This window comes from Hippocampus guttulatus, chromosome 10, assembly GCF_054856545.1.
Source record: "Hippocampus guttulatus isolate MCC_2025c chromosome 10, RoL_Hgut_1.0, whole genome shotgun sequence".
NCBI lineage: Eukaryota > Metazoa > Chordata > Actinopteri > Syngnathiformes > Syngnathidae > Hippocampus > Hippocampus guttulatus.
In genome coordinates, this window is record NC_141270.1 from 988,557 (window position 1) to 1,006,695 (window position 18,139).

General features: G+C 53.9%; 1 protein-coding gene across 3 annotated transcripts; it reads left to right on the forward strand.

Annotated features, from left to right (window-relative positions):
- Window positions 1-1,593: 1,593 nt before the first annotated feature.
- Window positions 1,594-18,102, forward strand: LOC147198791 (ubiquitin carboxyl-terminal hydrolase 54-like). 3 transcript variants are annotated; one of them, XM_086121342.1, is made up of 22 exons: window positions 1,595-1,810; window positions 3,889-4,412; window positions 5,458-5,550; window positions 5,649-5,783; window positions 5,859-5,972; window positions 6,189-6,271; window positions 6,697-6,799; window positions 6,889-7,035; window positions 7,303-7,452; window positions 9,268-9,427; window positions 10,272-10,466; window positions 10,596-10,736; window positions 11,353-11,974; window positions 12,374-12,486; window positions 12,822-12,974; window positions 13,460-13,579; window positions 14,159-14,333; window positions 14,583-15,331; window positions 15,617-15,714; window positions 16,034-16,126; window positions 16,317-16,485; window positions 16,696-18,102. In XM_086121342.1, the coding sequence occupies exons 2-22, from the start codon at window positions 4,209-4,211 to the stop codon at window positions 17,160-17,162; spliced, it is 4,284 nt and encodes a 1,427-aa protein (XP_085977468.1). In that variant the 5' UTR covers window positions 1,595-1,810; window positions 3,889-4,208; the 3' UTR covers window positions 17,163-18,102. The 3 variants fall into 3 exon arrangements, with proteins under 3 accessions (XP_085977470.1, XP_085977468.1, XP_085977469.1); XM_086121343.1 differs by lacking the exon at window positions 1,595-1,810 and adding an exon at window positions 1,830-2,440; XM_086121344.1 differs by lacking the exon at window positions 10,596-10,736 and having other exon boundaries at window positions 1,594-1,810.
- The last annotated feature ends 37 nt before the right edge of the window (window positions 18,103-18,139 follow it).

Here is an 18,139-nt window from a genome sequence, read left to right on the forward strand (position 1 = left end):
GCCACTTGAATGGCGCACTGTGCGAACGAACAGCTGCTGCCAACAGAGAATATCTCGTTTCCAAACGTACTGTCCGTTTTCCAAACTTTGTGACCCTTATGCAACTTTTTTTTTTTTTTTTGGACATTAATCATTTGTGAAAGTTCAGAAAACAAAAGTACCTAGAAGGGCACCCAGCGGAACTCAAGTTTTGTGAAAGTCAAGCCTGCTGTTTTTTGTCAGCTGAGTAGGCAAATGCATGAATACACCCGACGACAAATCTAACCGTTTGTGAATGTGCTGTTGAGGCCTCCGTGGTTAATAACGTCATCATTCTTTAGTTTGGCACGTTCGTTTTTCCGGCAATGTCCAGGTCTGGGCTTCAGCATGGCGCTGATCGCTGTTGTCGCTTATGCTGCGACCTCTGAAACCGGGTACTTTGTTGTTATAAGAGTGGACAAGGGAGCACCTTACAACACTTTATGACATCTCTACTTGTCTTTGCCACTTTTATGACATTCTGCTTGTTGCTTAGCAGCGGGAATGGATCAAAAGGGGAAGCGGATGCCCTGGCTAGCTTTTTCCTGAGCAAACTCAAGTCAACAACTCTCAGTACTGACGCAAAGTTATTTTGACAGAGTGACTGACCTCGACATTCTGCGCCCATCGGCATGTATCCCATCTGATCGATCGAGCGCAATCATTACGGAAACGTGTGCACAAACATGTAGATGTGATGGGGATTAGATTACTTTCGGGAGTGGAGGGGGGGGGCATTTGTGCTCAATGGCCACATCCGATTTTTAAAATGAACACATGGGCAAGGTCATTCGTAGAGGATAAGCCAACTCAGGAATATTACATTATGTACAATAATTACACTTTATAGACCCATCCATCCATGTAAACTGGAGCCGATCCTGGCTGACTGTTGGACTGGTTCCTGGCCAATCACAACTTTGTTTTTATACAACATGTGCTACTTTTCTTTGATAAAACATGTAATGAAAAGCGTGGCAGGGGATCAAGGATGATCGCATGCTTGACTTGCTCTCGTGGGCCACCTAAAATTCTGTGGCGGGCCCGATATTGCCACAGGCCCTTGACTTTGACACCTGGGTTCTTGAGGAGCAGTGTAGTTCCAAAGCTAGTCAACTAAAAACGAGGACTATAAGACACAAATAGGACTCCAACAATGATAAGATAAGATAAGAAAACCTTTATTAGTCTCGCAATGGAGAAATTCCCGATTCACAGCAGCAAAGTTATGAAAGGAAGAAGTAGAACAACAAAATATAGGAGATGAGAACCGCGTGTCAAATTTATCCCATTTTAACATAACAGCCCTTAAATAATGACAAAGTAACGCGAGACTGAACTTTTGCCCAACGTCGCTGCAGCAATACGCTTCCGTTAAATGTACATATATATTTGCTCACAAATAAATGAGATTTTTATGTTAGCCAAAGCGTGTGGGGAGGGGGGCATTAACCGTAACATTCTGGCACAACAACTCCATCCAAAATAATTCATGGAACAATGAATGAAGAAATCACTGAAACGGAAGAATAATTTCCTTTATTTTATTTTTTTTTAAGAAAAGAAGAACGTGAAAACGCTCCGACACGTTTACGTCCTCGAGGCTTGCTCGTGCTCACTGGCGGGGGCGCGCCGCAGGTAGTAGCTCCGCCCCCTTTCCTGGTCTCGATCGTCCTGTCTTTCACACACCAGGCAGGCATAGAACGTCCGGTCCCGGCGGAGCGGCCGCACCGGTATCTGCAGAACAACCAGCCGACTTCCTTCTTCTCTAACCCCCAACCCGCTGCCTCAGGTGAGCAGCCACCGCCGCCGCCTGTCGGGACCGGACGAAGAACCCCAGAGAAGCGCGCCCCCCCCCTACCGCAACCGGACATTTGAACGCGGCGACCGTTCAGCCTCATTCAGTGACGTTAACTGAAATCGTAGCTTGACCGGCCGGACAGACATTTCACCGCCGCCCTCGAGCGACAGTCGTCGGCAAGCGGATGGATGCGGCGGCCGGGGCCGCCGCCGGCGCCACCGCCATCCGCTCGCCTCTCGGTGAAGTTTGCTCCAAGTGATGTCATGCTAGTGAGGCACTCGGACTCGCTTGGAAGAAATCGCCCTTTTCCCGTCGCCTCGTTCACGTGAATTCGAGTAGGAAAGACAGAAAGCGTCTCGCTGTGCTCGTTTTTGGAGCACACGTGAAGACATCGATCGTCCTCCTTTCCGTTTGGATTCTGCGCTTTGCTTCCCCCCCTCCCCGTCTTCGCTGGCCATTGTTGTGTGCACGCAGGCACGCGAGGAGTGGAATCGATTTTGAAAAAGTGTGACGCATTCGGAAAAAGAAAGAAGAATGGCTGCGCAGTTTGGCCCGTTTGCGAATGAGCATCTTCTACGCATTGACCGGGATTAGGATTATTATTGTGCGCGTGTGCAAACGGTGCGTGAATGAATGAACGAACGAACGAATGAATGGTGTCACACTGTGGGTGCAACTTCAGTGCGGTGTTTGTTTCCCAAACTCGGCACCACGTACTGTATGTGGTACCTCGACTTGCAAATTCAATTGATTGCGTGACTGCGCTCGCCACTCAAATCGTTTGTCACCATTCAATCTGTGATTTCGTTTCAGCCCCTTGGAAAACACCAACAAAACAATTCGTAACGTGCATGTTCCTGATAAACCATATAAAACTATCGTGTTATATATTATCTTATAACGGCATACAGTAGTAACACACACACAGGCCCAAATTACTATTATCGATAAGATAATAAAATAGCAGGTAAAGAATGAAACTGTTTGTGCATTTCATGCTTTAATTGTGCCGCTCCGGGCGTGCATGCCATGGCCATCAGGGGGCAGTATTCTACATAAACACCGACCGGGGAGAATTTTGCTATTCTGTTGAGGCACAACATGAAATCTCCAATTTTAGGTCAATTGGAGCAGACGCGGCCTTCCTTTGGATCCTTGTACCTCAGGTACGACTGAGTCAGTTTTCCCGTTCCAACGTTACCCGTTTTGTGAAAATTGACTCGGTAGTTCCTGAGCTAGAAGGGGTTCCAAATTGCCAAATTATATTGGTGGCGCCAGGGAAGGTCAGCGGCAAGGATATTCACCAGCTGTCCTTTTTAGTCAGGCGGCCCCCAAATCTTCCCCCCTCCAAGAAGGAATGCGCGCCAAGCAGGTCAGCGCCGACTTAACTTTCACTGCGGGAAAATTGAGGCACACATCTAAAAAGTCCCGCGGGAATGAGCTCTTTCAATTCCTAGAAATGTTTCAAATCCCTTATTTTCCTTCTTTCTTTCCTTTTCTGGGTGCTGAATCCTTCAGCTCCGTAATGTGACATCATCAACACTACTCACTGATTTTTCACATCCTTGTCTGGAATGCGGAGACGTTTTTCTCACATGAGCTCCAGCATCCACCGCTAATGTTGTTAACTTTAGCATGAATGCCGGGTCTCCATAAACGAGAATAAGACCTGAGTGTTGTTTTTGAAGTTGTTTAGTTGAGCGCAGCAAAGCTCCTCGGCGTGTCGGCCCCGCCCGCCCGCCTCTGTTCATTCATGCGTGACGTTTTAGCGAGCTAGCTGGCCGGCAAGCTTGTATGCCACCGCTAATTAGAGCAACAACGTCGTTAGCTGAGGTGCTGCAGACAGTCTAATCCCGCACAGGCAGATCAGCATAATCCCTCGCCACCTCCCTCCGTTCTGACCTGCGCGTTACCTCCACAGCACGCACACGCGCACACACGCACACACACACACACACACACACACACACACACGTGCGTGTGTGTGATGGTCTGAATTTTGTTGTTTTTACAAGTTGCTCAAACACGTGAGATGTTTAGCCCAGCAAACATGTGGGTGTCTCCCACAGGTATCTTCACCGACCTCTGAACGTGCTGGTCCATGGGGCGCTTCAAAGGTGAAAGTTCAACACTCGGACGGCGAGAAGTCTACCGGGGGGATGATGGGAACGCTTTTGAGTCTGTGTCATCGCCGTCCCCAAAAGATGGAGCCCATTCGGATTTCCCGGATTATTTCTCCCGCTCGCATCTGGAAGTAAATGTCGTCTTGCACCAGGAGATTCTCACCGTCAATTAGTGAGCGCCCACAAGTCGTTGAAATCCGCGCCGAGTGGGCGATGCTCAAAATGGCCGCCTGGACGACACAGAGTTGAGACGCGGGCGCTCCGTCATGTCCTGGAAAAGGAACTACTTTGCGGCGGGCGGCGATGGCGGCGCAGGCGTGGCGGGGTTGGCGGGAGCAGGCGGCGCTGGCGGCGGGCTGGCCGGGATGGCGGCCATGTTGACGCCTCGCACCGTGACCTCCATCGCGCCCAGTAAAGGCCTGAGCAACGAGCCGGGACAGAACAGCTGCTTCCTCAATAGCGCCCTGCAGGTACGCACGCACGCTCGCTCCCCCACGTACGAGCGCACACACGTGCGCGCGTACATCTGAATAACAGAAAACGTCATGCAAACCGCTGTCGTGACCGACAGGACGGGACCCGTCCGATCACTTTGGATTTGAGATCGCTCCAGCTTTTGAATAGAAGATTCAGATGACCTCGATTACGAACAAGAGAAATGGCAATATGTTGATCCTCGGAAACGAGCAGAGTAGTCATCGCAAAAGTCGTCCGAAGTGTGTTTGTGTGTGTGTGTTGCAAGAAAAGATGAGGCAGTCTATGGAGCGAATGAGGAACGGCGTGTAAAAGCCACGCGGGGACAGGGAGAAGATGCGACGTTCGCACAGGTATTGCGTGGACGTCCCTGCGCGCGGCGAGGCGGACGTGCTAACCAGTCAGCCGCCGTCTCGGGTTGGAAACGTCGACAAGGCGCAGGCGAAAGGAGCAGGCTGGAGGTTGGCTCTCGATTCGGACGGCAGGTCACGTGGCTCCCCCGCCGCCGGCTCCCGCGGGAACAAGGCGACATATGCCAGCCTGTGTGGGGGGGCGGCAACAGGAACAGGAAGGAGCAAACAAACACGCCCAAAGTCATCACGCAGTTGCAGTGCTATCGCAGCGCTTTTTTAAAAAGAACCTTCTCTTGTGGGTTTGGTTTCAGCTCATGTTACATATTTTACGACATCATTGACATCTTTGTTTTGCCGTGTCAGCCCATTAGAAACTGTGTTGAAGGGAAAGCGGATGCGGCCAAATCAAAACGTCGACCCATCAAATGCTTGTTGCTCATCTTCGATGAGGTGCCGGCGCCGCTTTTGAAATGGCAAAATGTTCCGTGGTAGAAACGGGGTCGAATCTTCATTTTTCCACACTTCAGCACGTATGACGTTCCCGTTTCATAGCAATCCGATCGGGTTTCATCAAGCCGCAGAATTGACTTGTCACGGTGAGCGCTCACAACTTAACGAAGAGGATCGCGGCACGTGAATCGCGATATTCCGACGCCTCGCCCTCCCCAACGCATCGTGTGCCGTTTAGGTCCTGTGGCACTTGGACGTTTTCCGCCGCAGCTTCAGACAGCTGACGTCTCACAAGTGCATGGAGGACTCGTGCGTCTTCTGCGCTCTGAAGGTGAAGACCGAATGCGCTCGCGCCCGACAACCGCGACCGCCGGCTATTTTTTTTTTTCCAACACGGCCGCGTGTGCGGGTGTGCTTCTTCCTCTTCAGAATATCTTCGCTCAGTTCCAATACAGCAGCGAGACGGTGCTGCCGTCGGACGCGCTGCGCAGCGCCCTCGCCAAGACCTTCCAGGGCGAGCGGCGGTTTCAGCTGGGCATCATGGACGACGCGGCCGAGTGCTTCGTAAGACGCCGCCGTCGACTTCCCGTCCGTCCGTCGCCCGTACCGCCGTGACGCCGGCTGGCTTGTCTGTGACAGGAGAACATTCTGATGAGGATCCACTTCCACATCGCCGAGGAGTCCAAAGAAGACATCTGCACGGCCAGGCATTGCATCCCGCACCAGAAGTTTGCCATGATGCTCTTGGAACAGGTACCGCCAACGCGTCACGCGAAATAAAACGAACGCCGTCATTGCGATGATAGGAACGGGCTTAGATCGGCAGCTTTGTCGGCACCTTCAAAACTCGGGCGGCTCGATCAGACAAGACTTCCGATACGATGTCACTTTTGCGAGAGCGTATTTTAATTAGCACAGCCATTTTTTTAAAGTAAAAAAGTAACGCAATCTGTGCGTGTCCCGTCAAAGTGTGTGTGCAGCAGCTGCGGCGCATCTTCGGACCCGCTGCCCTTCATTCAGATGGTCCATTACATCTCCAGCACCTCCCTTTGGTAAGTCCCATCGCGCGTCGCCGTCGGAACTTGACAGTCGCCGGGAGGCGTCGTGCTTTTCTCCCTAACGAGCACGCGGACGTGTTTTTCAAAGCTCCTCAAGCGCCATCTTGCTCACCCAAGCGTACGAGTCAATGTCGGGAGTACACAAACGCACCCACACAGCCATCCGTTATCACGGGACACTTTTCTCCAGACACGCCTGGTGTCTTTGCAAGTAGGCGCTGTTTACTGAACAAAAACTTCAACGGGCTCTTTATTCATCTTACTCGGACCGGCGTTTTATCGATCATTTGCTTGATTGAGTCGATTTAGAAGATGAAGAAACAAGAAATTGAACGCCCGAGCGCCACAGCGTTGCCACGCGATACAATTTCCGGAACCAAGTAAGGCCGAGCACGCCTCTGGCTTGTCGTGTTCCTCAGTAACCAGGCGGTGAAGATGCTGGAGTCCCGACAGAACGCCACCCCGGCAATGTTTGGGGAGCTGCTGCGGAAGGCCAGCATGGGCGACCTGCGCGATTGTCCCGTAAGCGACGCGGCACGGCTTGAAGCAAAGGACACCTTGCGCGGCCCGCTCCAACCCCCCTGCCCCCCCCTCCCCCCTCCCCCTCCCAGAGTCAGTGCGGCCAGCAGCTGCGGATGGCCCGCGTCCTCCTCAACAGTCCGGAGATCATCACCATCGGCCTGGTGTGGGACTCGGAGCACTCCGACCTGGCCGAGGACGTCATCCACACTTTGGGAACCTGCCTGCGCCTGGGAGACGTAAGTGCGCTCCATCGCGATGCCAACGTCTCACCTAACGACGGTGACGCCGGCGCAACTCTGCGGCGCTGCAAGAGAAGCGGAAGGCCGCATTTCACTGAGAGTATGATGGGAGGAGATCCAAAAAAAAAAAAAAAAACCACAAACTCCAGCAGAAAGCCCTGAAAGAAATCGAAAAATCAAAGGGGTTGACTTGACAATCTTCAAAAAGTCACGGCAGAGCGCCGCATCTAGTTTCTAATGCCGATGGGTGGCGCGCCCGCGCAGTTGTTTTACAGAGTGACAGAGGAGAAGGCCCGGCAGGCGGAGCTCTACCTAGTGGGCATGGTGTGTTACTACGGCCGCCACTACTCCACCTTCTTCTTCCAAACCAAAATACGACGCTGGATGTACTTTGACGACGCGCACGTCAAGGAGGTTTGCTCTCTTCTTATTTGGCTTTCGTCCTTCTCCGTCTTTCGATCACCTTCGATCTCTCATGCTTGCGACCACTTGGCGCCCCATCGCATGATGTCATGAGAACACCTTGCAGGGTGCGCGCTACCGCCGAGCTTCCATTTTCTCTCGCGCTTGTCCGTCGGAGGGTCTGGGCTGTGCTGCAGCGTATCCCGTCTGACTCTGGGCGGGCGTCGGGCGGGCTTGCCAATGTCCAGTCCCGTCGAGACAAAGAGCGGACTGGTCTCTGGTCTGGTCGGGCGGTGCATGTTTGCCTCGAGCGCTTTTTTATTTTTTAAACTTCCCCTTACTGGAAACCCGTTAAAGGAGAATTCAACGTCATTGTATCAATTGAACAGCAAATAGGTGAAGGAAAAAGCCACATCTTGACATACGGCCTCCAAATTCGATGGAATGCGAAGCGTGGCGGAGGTCATTGTGTCCTTCCAGCAGCGCATGCAAACAGAGCAATTTGCCCAACTCTATTCCGTCAGCTGTGCGGGAGCGACGAAGACGACGACGACTCTCTCATCTCCCCTCCCGGCCCAACCTGGGAACTCTTTCCACGACTTTCTATTTGTCGTCCCCCCCCCCCCCCCCCCCCAAACGTTGGTCTTCTCCCGCTCTCGTCCAATGACATTCCCCTCGCCCCCTCGCCCACAGCTGCTTGTGAAAACACGGATTTCCCTCCATTGTTTATCGCTCCAGCTGGACGCAGGCGAGGGTGTGGTCACAACACGCACGCACACACTCACACTCACTCCTGTGCGAGTTTTGCCCACCCTGCAATCTTTTTCTGTCTGTCTGTCTCCTCTCTTTGCCTCACTCGCACGCGTGCGTTTACCAACAAGCTTTGCGAACATCCCGTTGGATCGCTCCAGAGCTGGAGATGTTCTTTTACGGGGGGGTGCGGGTGGTGGAAACGGAGGATGGCTTTAAATAACAAGTCGCAGTTTCACTCTTGAAACAAAAGCGGACAGGAAGCGACCCGGCTGGTGCGTTTTCGGCTGCCGCGTTGACGTTTTTCCGAGTCGGGTGGCGCATCTTTGCTGAGTGAGGTGAGCGAGCAAGCCTGTCAAATGCGTTTTCGTTCACTTGCACCAATCTGACGTCACGCGGGCGGGACCAGCCCGACGAGCTCCAAATGACGACGATTGCAAATTTGGCTCGTTGCTTTGGCGAAAATCATTCCAAGTATGTTGGTCGGCGTATTCACGTGAATTGATGATTACCTTGGCCAAAGCAACGGCGACTTTTACTTGCTCACGTCTTTCTTGATGAAAACAGCAAAACGTCGCTCGGCCGCACGTTTTCGAGCCGCGGTGATGCCGTCGAGAAAATGCCGAGCTGACTTGGCCGCGTCGTTGGCCGGAATGGATTCAAATCAAGACTCGCTCGGCTGCCTTTTCTAAGCCAATAATATCGAAGCTAACACTTTGTGAGCGGGTTATCGTCTCGGATGTTTCAATCTTGAGGCGACATCAATGCCGCGCGGCTCCCGCGGAGGGGAGAGGCGCTGCTTTGCGACACTTCTCAGACACTCTCGAGCGCTCGTCAAGCTTTGAAAATTGGTTTATCACGTGTGAGAAAAACCGACGACTTGGGGACACCCAATTTGACCCAGTTTGGGCGCGTGACGTTGCCGCGCATTGACGCGGCAAAAAGTCTTCCCGGTTGCGTTGTTATGTCTTGAAACGAGAAGACAACTCCACTTTCTCCTCGCGTATCACTTTTTGCGTGCAACGCGGCCGAGTGGTTTTATTCTTGCCTCGCTCTTGTCGCCCCCCCCATCGACAGATCGGGCCCAAGTGGAAGGACGTGGTGTCGCGCTGCATCAAGGGCCACTACCAGCCCCTCCTGCTGCTGTACGCCGACCCCCGCGGCACGCCGGTGCCGTCCCAGGACGCGGCGCCGCGGCCTCGCGTCAACAAGCCGTGCTACGACAGCGAGGACTCGGGTAACTACAACACAGCTAGGAGTCGTAGTAGTAGCACAGCCGCAGGACAGCAGGTAACTACGCTGGGGGGAGGGGGGGGGGCAACTCGTCTTGTCGTAGTCGTAGCAACTCGTCGCTTGTCGTAGGGTTGGGCGATGAATTGATTTTCGTGTGCAATCGCCACGAGAGGGCGGAGCTTGTGGTTGTCTGTGTGACCCGCAGATTTGATGATTTGAAATGAGACGGAGACGTCATTTTTTCCATCCGCAAGGGAAAATCACTTGACAGAGTTTGCGGAAGGCAATATCGCCCAGCCCTACGTTGGACTTATTTTCGTCGTGCCGTGCGCAGCAAGATGTTCACAGCCATGACTTTGGCCCCTGCTAGATTGCACTTTTTTGAATTATTTTCTTTTTTTCAGATGTATTTTTAGCAGTATATTTCCTACGTTTGAATGCCTTCGCATTTGGGAAAGGAGAGTCACAATTTCATAACGAGCGCACTCATTCCGGGGGCCTCTGTTGACCGCAGCTCGCGCCCAAACGCTCACACGCAGACGCTGCGACGTCAGACGGCGCCTGTAGTACGCGGCTCGTTTGTTTTTTTCATACGTCTTGCGCTTTCACTTCATTTCTTTTGTGTTCAAATGTGTTTAAAAGGTCTGATGAACAAAGTGCAAATGTGCCTGAGGTGTGTGGGAGGGGGGGCACTTTTATTTTTCTCCTCTTTTGGATTCGTGTGTAACGTATCAATAAATGGGCATTTCTTGAACTTGTGCTAGCAGTAGCTGGAACGTGTGAGTGAGCCTCCCACGCACCCGCGAACCTAAATGTCCCCCCTCCCCCTCTTAATTCTGCCCCCTCAGGCCGCGAGCCGTCCATCTCCAGCGACACTCGCACGGACTCATCCACGGAGAGCACCACCTCCTCCCGACAGCCCGCGCCTTCGCGCCACGAGCCCCCGGCCTCTCGACGCCCCCCGGGCCCACCCGCAGGCTCCGTCCGCCCCCGACGCCCCGCCGCGCCGCGCCACGCCTCGCTCTGCAGTCTGGATGCCATAGGTGGGCGATCCACTTGGAGCGCGGGTGCGGCTCGGCGCAAATCACCGCTCGCCAGCGTCACCTCATTTCTTTTGTTCTGTTTTGAATGGATGCGCTAAACGCCGCGTCGCCGCGCTCGTCGTCGCCAAGGCCACGCGGCGGACGCCGAGCGGCCGCAGACTCTGAGGACGGGAGGCCCGGCCCCGGCTCGGGACAGGAGGCGCGGCTCCAGCCGCCTCCGCAGAGCCAAAGCGGACAACGAAGCCCCTTCGGCCGGTTACCACAGCGAGGGTACGCTGCGGGATTTCTAGTGCTGAGCACGTCCGCCTCGCCGTGCAGAGGGCGTGGGTTTGAATCCGGCCTGCGTGGAGCTTGCATGTTCTCCCAGTGCTTGCGTGGGTTTTCTCTCGATACTCCAGTTTCCTTCCACGGTAGCAAATCGGGCATGTTAGTTTCGGCCAACACTTTTCCTTTCCCCCTTTTTTTACCCCCTTGTGGGGTTTTTTTTTTTTTTTGGTAGTTGTGCTCATAGGTTGGCAAAGCACCATCGAATTTCTGGAATATTGAGAATTCTGGGGGGGGGGGCATGTCATTTTCTTTGCGGCGGTGCTTTGTTTCAGGGTTGTGCTTCTCGGGAGCTGCCTTGCACTCCCCGATGAAGTCCAATCCACTTAAAAGTCAAGTCAATGCGCTTTGCCCGCAAGTTCTGATCAGCACGACTGTGTAACTGGTGCCGTTTCGCACGCGTTGGGATCTGAATCCGCAATCTCGCAGCTCGAACGGAGAAAGTGGAGGCGTTTTCCATCATCAGCCATGCGCACATCTGACATTTCAGTTCTGTTGATGAACACGCCGTCGTCCTTCTCCTGTCAGTGACTGGACCTCACCTCCTCTCGTCCTCCCTCAGGAGAGACGCTGAAGGAGCGGCAGGTCCCTCGCCAGGCCCCCAAATCCTCCTCCTCGAGCAGCCGTCTCCGTGACTTGAGGGAAAGCATGAGCAACATGCTCCACAGCCGAACCCTCTCCACCTCCTCTCTGCCGGCCGCCGGCATCGTCTCCTCCGCTAGCCAGGCGTCCGCCGCGTCCTCCTCGTCCAACCCTCACGACCGGGAGGCCGACAGCGACTCCAAATCCAGCTCTGCGGGGGCGGCGGCCTCGGGGAGGTACCGGCCGGCGTGGAGGCCCCGCAGGGAGGCGCTCAACATCGACAGCATCTTCGCGCGGCGCAGGCAGGGCGGCTACAGCCCGCTGGCCACCCCCCAGACGGGCCACGCCAGGGCCCCCGTTGTCGCCGCCGCCACCTTAGAGGAGGAGCGAGGCGCCGCCTTGCTGAGCCGGCAGGAGGTGACGCCGAGCTCCTCCAGGACGCTCCCCGCCGCCGTTGCCGCCGCCTCCCCCAGGGAAGCTTACACGATTAGAGGGCAGCCGGCGCCACCTCCGGGGCTGATCCAGAGGATGGAGAGCGGATACGAGAGCAGCGACAGGAACAGCAGCAGCCCCGTCAGCCTGGAGCTCAACTCGCTGGAGCGGTGAGACCAGTCGCGCCGTTTTTCTTTCACGCACTGACCTCACCTCACCCGGCGCTCGGTGCGGTGGACGCAAGAGGCATTTCCCAGTCATTTTGTGCGCTTTTCTGTTTTGATGTCTTCATTTCAACAGCTGAAGTCATTCAGATCATGACGATAAATACCAAACAAGTACAAATTAACGGCAAGATGGACCACTTTGAATCAACAAATGGAAAGTAGCGAGTCAGTGTGAAGATGATTTAGCCTCTTGTTGTTCCAAGTCACAGTGAGGCTGGAAAACTCTCACATCGACTCAAGTTTGAGCAGCAGCAGCAGTGGAATCATCAAACTTTGCTGTGAATTTCCAACCTTTTCACTTTTTTTTTTTTTTTGGAAAACATGTTGCCATGTTATCTGCAGGGAGTGTGTGGCCGGGCAGCCATCCTCTTCCGGGCCGTCGTGCAAGAACGCGAGATCCAAGAGCGTCGGAGCACTGCTGCAGGACGTCAGCTCGGCCACTAGAGGGAGCGCCGGTACGTTTAACAAGGCAACAGCGGGGGTCGCTTCCTATTTGCAGGGCGAGGGAATAGGAAAACAAAAATCATTGATGGCGCCCCGAAACAGGCCTAGAATTGCCAGAAGATGGCAGCAAACCACTTTTGGGGCCGACTGGGTGGGCTTGACGAAACCTCAACTTTGTTCCTTGGCACCAAGATGCCACAAGAGGACGCCAAAACGATGCTTTTGGTATCAAGAGAGCCCATCGTTTTTTCATCTTATTCCAAGAGTGGAAACGCTGATTTTTCACATTGTCCGTCGGCCTGTTTCAAAGAGTGTCATTGTTTTTCTTTTTCTGCAACGCCCGCAGGCCGCAGCGAGCTGGACGAGCTTCAGGACGAGGTGCTGAGGAGGGCCCGAGAGGAGGAGTGCCTGCGGCAGCAGGAGAAGGACAGGGAGGCCAAGCTTGAGTTCAACCCCAGACCCAGCAAGTACCTGGACCTGGACCAGCTGCAGATCCAGGGTACGTATACACACACGCACAGACTCGCTACAATTCAGCTTGTGTGTGAAATGTTTGTCATTGAGCGTCCGAAAAGGACAAAAGCGAGAATGTGGCATGTGGTGAACTCGTTTGTGTTGCCAGCTTTTTTCTTTTTTGTATCTCTCACGCACAAACACGTGACGATCCGATCGTGTCGACCTTCCCATACTCAAAGTGTAGTGACACGAAAAATACGCAAACCTTTTGGAATGTCCGGGATTTCTGCACAGGTTGGTCATAAAATGTGTGACGTGAGCTAAACACTTTCCCCTCCATGTCAGTGCATTTGTAAAGTTTCCATATTTTCAGCCCCTAAATAATTTGCTGAGCAACAGCTGTGGATACTTGAGTATTTATGTGTGATTTTCATTTTTAATACATCTGCGTTTTCTCCCGGTGTGACCATTGAGGAGCCACGTTAGAATAAGACGTCTCTCAAGGCGCGTGTGTTTTGGCCTCCCCAGGCAAAGGCGACGGTCTTGATCGGTGCCTGTCGGAGGCGGAGCTTCTGCTGGACCAGTCGGTGCGTCTGGAGAAGGCGGGCGAAGTTGCCGCCGCCCTCTCGGCCGTCAACGAAGCCATCTGTAAGACCCTCCTCACCTCCTCATCTTCCGTCTTCTCTCGCATAAGCTAACGAGGTCACGAGAGCGAGCGCCACCCAGCAAATATTTTGCACATTAGCTCCATCACTTGCTGATATCGTCCGCCATTTTCAAGCACGGGCTTGAGTTGTTGTTGCCTTATCGCCGCGGCGCCATCTCTGTCAAGACGCTGAGTTGATCCGCACACATTGCTTCTGAACATAAGTAGCGCTCCGCTGCCATTGCATGACATTGACATGCAATTGAAAACATTTTTTGTTGTTGTTTGAAGAGGGGCAAGTGTTTCAATTTCTTGCAGATTTTCACGATGCGATTCAGCGAGGATGACTTTTTTTGTGAAATACGATGAGACTTTGGTTGCGCTTTTGTTTTGTTTTTAAAGGAATGCAAAACAAGCTGCAGCACAGCTTTTTGTTCCGTCAGCTCATTCTTTCAGCATTTTCAGACTCCTTATTTGACCACACGGTCTTTACTTTTGTCTTCCTTTGTGCATGCAATCATTTTAGTTTTTGCATGTGTGTTTTCTTGTTTTTGGTTTTGCGGTTGGTGCCGCTCGTGTAGCTAAGCTCAGGCTGGCGAGTGAGGGCTGCTCTCGCGCTCACGGTCGACTGCAGCGTGGCATGAGGAGAGCGCGCGGCAGGCAGCAGCGGCTGCTGTTGCTGCTGCAGCAGCAGCAGTACCATCATCATCATCATCATCATCATCATCATCAGCATGACCAGCAGCAGCTGCCCAGGTACCCCGAGGTCTGCTCGGCCAATCGTGAGTCAGCAGGCAACAGAAAAAGGGAAGGCGAGGACGTACATTTGGCCAAAGGGCACTTCTGGCTTTGTTCGCTCTGCAGCTTCAAACAAACACGCGCACACACTCGCACACGCACGCGTAAGCCTCCTTCTGACTTTGAGGCGTAGCGGCAGACTCGCTCATTCACCCTGTCACATTTTCTCACGGGTCTGCATGTGTGTGTGTGTGTGTGTCTCCGCAGTGAAAAGCCTGTCTCGCACCAAATATTTCTGACGGACACTTGTGACGACCAATCGGCGTCCAGCCAGGACCGGCAGGGCCCGCCTCTCCCTCTTCCATCTCTCCCGCCTCCTTGTCCCATCACGGACGTGGCCTCCCACACCGGCTCTTCTTATGAGCCCGCCCCCTTCGCCGCACCCGGTCCGACGCGCGACTCCAGCAATGTGGCCTCTATCAACGGCAGGTCAGCTCCTGCGGCGGTCTCTTTGGCTCCGGGCCCCCCGAGAGAGATGAAGTCACCGGGTCTCCCTGAGGGGGGCGGTGCCCTGCTGCCCACGCTGCCATCAGAGTTCCCATCCACCCCAAGGTCATATTCCACGTTACTGCCACCTGACGCAGCAAACAACCTGATGGAGGAGGAGCGGCTTTATTCCACCAGACCCCCCAGCGGGAAATGGTCCTGCTTACAGTCGGATTCTGCCACTCAACCAATCAACCCGGCGGCCCTTTACAAGCGCCCACCCGCGCCCGCCGCCAGCGGCCCAGTTGTGTCTTCATCTTCCTGTGCCGAGGGCGGCGGAGACTCGCTGCCCGTGGAGCGCTGGGCACAAAATGTCAGCAGATACTACGGCTCCCACAATGCACCAGAAATGGGAGGAGGCGCGTGCGCGCAGCCACCCCCGGCTGAGGAGCTTTCAGAACTGGACTCTCTGTACCGGGCCAGCCTGCTGGCTCCCGGCGTGCACGCCAGCGCTCCGAGCCACAAAGCAGGTAGAAAACGTCATCCATACAATCCAAACTTTGAAAACTGAACTCGAACCTAAAAGCAGACCGGCGCACAAATGCTACTGCAGTAATGCGCCTAGTTAGAGGTCGTATTGCTAGCATTTATTGAAAAAGAAATTCCACAAAGTATTTCCAAAATACTGATGATGTTCATGGGAGTCGGGAAGGATCCTTGGGGGATGCCTCCTAGTTGTCATATACCTCATCCATGTTGGAATTAAGCTTCCGAACTTTTAAGTGTTGCTGTTTTGTGACGTGGTGGTGCCGCAGGAGCGAGGAGAATCCCGTCTGGATCGCGGCGCTCCAAAACGCCGACGGCCGAGATGGAGAGACACGCCTACAGGACGCCCGTGATGCTCGCCCCCAAGGTAAGAAGTCATATGAAGTTTCAGAAATGACATCACAAATGACATCGTGAATTACCGAAAGAAACGAGCGTGACCTCGTAAATGACAGCGATATCACAAATGACATCATGATTGGTGTGCGACTGAAAGTGACATCACACTGTGAATGACTTGTTTCCATCGGCGAGGCAAATTTATGAATGCAAACCAAACGCAAGGTAACTCAATGCGCAAAGAAATATTCTCAAATTAGAACATAGAGTGCGTTTGGGAAAAAATGATGAGAGAAATACCAACACATTAGAATGTGCCGTGATTGACATGGCGACTGGCTGCTCAGTGTCCAGACGGCGCGGACGAGAGCTACAGCGCAGAAAACCTTCGCCGCATCACTCGAAATCTGAACACCAACCTGGGCCCCGCCGGAGGCTCAGTAAGTCACACCCGCCTTTCTACTGCCACCCTGTGGTCACGTGCTGCATCTGCCATTCTTGGTTTTCATTTACACGTCATGACTTTATTTTCTCTTTCTTGCAAGTCTAATTTGATGTTTTTGGTGGAGTTCACCTTCTTTCTCATCTTGTTCTCTTTTGATGTTTCCTCTCCATCGCTTATTTCGCAAGGCGTCGGCGTCCAGTCGCTCCCCTTCCTCGTCAACCCTCCCTCGGCCCCTCACCACCTCGTCGTCGTCCATCGGCGCTCCGTCCTCGTCCTCCCGTCGCCTCCGTCACGGCGTCCAGTCGGCTCTCGCACCTCCACCAAGCTCACGGCCGCCTGGCTCGGGCCCCCCAGGTAAACTTCTCCTCTTCATCCGCACAACCGGCAGGTGGGCCTCCGTGAGGCTGATTTGACGCAACTCGCTAAGAACGCAAAGCGCCACGGGTGGTGTTTTTGTGCCACTTGCAAAGCAGCTTCAGCGCCACAGGTTGCACTCTTGCCAAAAAGAACGAGCGTCATGTCTGGCTCCTCGGGCCACGACTTTTCAACTCCTTTCTTTGTCAGGACCCGAATGGCGGTTCCATGGGGACGACGGAGAAGCGGCAGTTCCGCATGAGCGGCGCGCGGGCGTCCCCCTGACGTACGGGACACTTCCCCGCGCTCCCCATCGTTCCTCCGCCTCCTCCTCGTTGTTGCTCTTCGGACAAAGAGGGGGTGCCGCCGCCGCCCCTCACAGTCTTTACGCCACCTTGTCCCGTCCCGGCCGTCTCGGCGGCTTTGTCCCTCAGCCCCGTGCGTCTCCGGGCGAAGGGGGGGGAGGGGGCGGCCCGGCCCGGCCGCTGCGTCTGGACGTGCCCCCCGACGGCGACTGGCGCCGCGGGGGGGCCGGCGCGGAGCGGAATCCGGCCGGCCCGCTCCGCCAGACCCCGCGACACATATGCTCGCTGTGCCGCCAACTTCCCGCCGACTCGCCGCGTCCTTTCTGCTCCCCCTGCGGCGCCCACGTGGCCCGCCACCGCCCCCCGCCGTGACGCTCGTTACGCTTTTTAAATGTGCCTACCAGGAAGTTTAAGTTTGCAACAGCGGCTGGCCTGCGCTTGACTTGACTTTGGCCCACCAAGACCAGCTTCTCTCCACCTTCCTCCTCCATTTCGGTCTTGATGATGATGATGATCATCATCATCAAAAAGTCTTACACAGAAAGCCAAACTGGGACGCTTCAAGTTTCCTCACATCTGAAGGCATTTTTGGCCCAGGTTTTCAATCGGCAAAGAGAGGCCTTTGGTTGTTGTTGTAGTCGGTGTCTTCACAAGCGCCGGATAGGCGAAATATCGTGATCTGCACCTCATCCAAAACGCTCTTGGTAGTTTCCGCTAGTGAGCAAGCGCCTTCTGGTTGACGACGACGACGCTGAAACAACAGGCCGAACGCCGGCCAAAGACTTTTGCAGAGCGCCGTACTTGCAATTGGCCGCATGGTCTCGCGTAGAGCAGCGCAAGCTAGTTTTCGACAAGTCAAGTTCGAGTGTTTAGATTTGAAGCTTCGAAACGGAGTCGCAGCTAATGTTTAGCACGTTTTCCTCTTCCCGTCTAGCCAACGACATGACACAAATAGAAATCTCTAAAGATCTCTCTTTCTCTCCATATGTGTACCCATTTAGGACTTTGTGTACCAAGAATGTAAGTGGCGCACCTAGCGAGGGTCTTTGTGTAACTCGACTTCCCCGGCCGGTGAGGAAGAAAGTTGGGTGTGATTTGAGACCTTTGTTGTACTCGCAGCAAGCCAACACCCCAAACGCACAAAAATTCTTCCGAATGAGCAACTGAAGCCTTTTTTTGTTGGTTTGTTTGCTTGCTGCTGACTCGGTTCACTTTTAGTCAAAAGTTTTGATTGGATTGAGCTTGTTCTATTTTTGCTGCTTATTTTTGTACTCGGTAGAATTAACACGATTGAAGTGTTCCAAAGAGGAAACGTTGTGTTTGTTTGAGTAGAAAGTACAAATTGACAC

What these genes read in the sequence shown, in the direction of transcription:
- LOC147198791 (XM_086121342.1), top strand. Translation starts at nt 4,209, where the DNA reads ATGTCCTGGAAAAGGAACTACTTTGCGGCGGGCGGCGATGGCGGCGCA. An exon ending in CTACGACAGCGAGGACTCGG is followed by an intron (nt 9,428 to 10,271) that starts GTAACTACAACA and finishes CTGCCCCCTCAG; the next exon opens with GCCGCGAGCCGTCCATCTCC. An exon ending in TGGGCCCCGCCGGAGGCTCA is followed by an intron (nt 16,127 to 16,316) that starts GTAAGTCACACC and finishes TTATTTCGCAAG; the next exon opens with GCGTCGGCGTCCAGTCGCTC.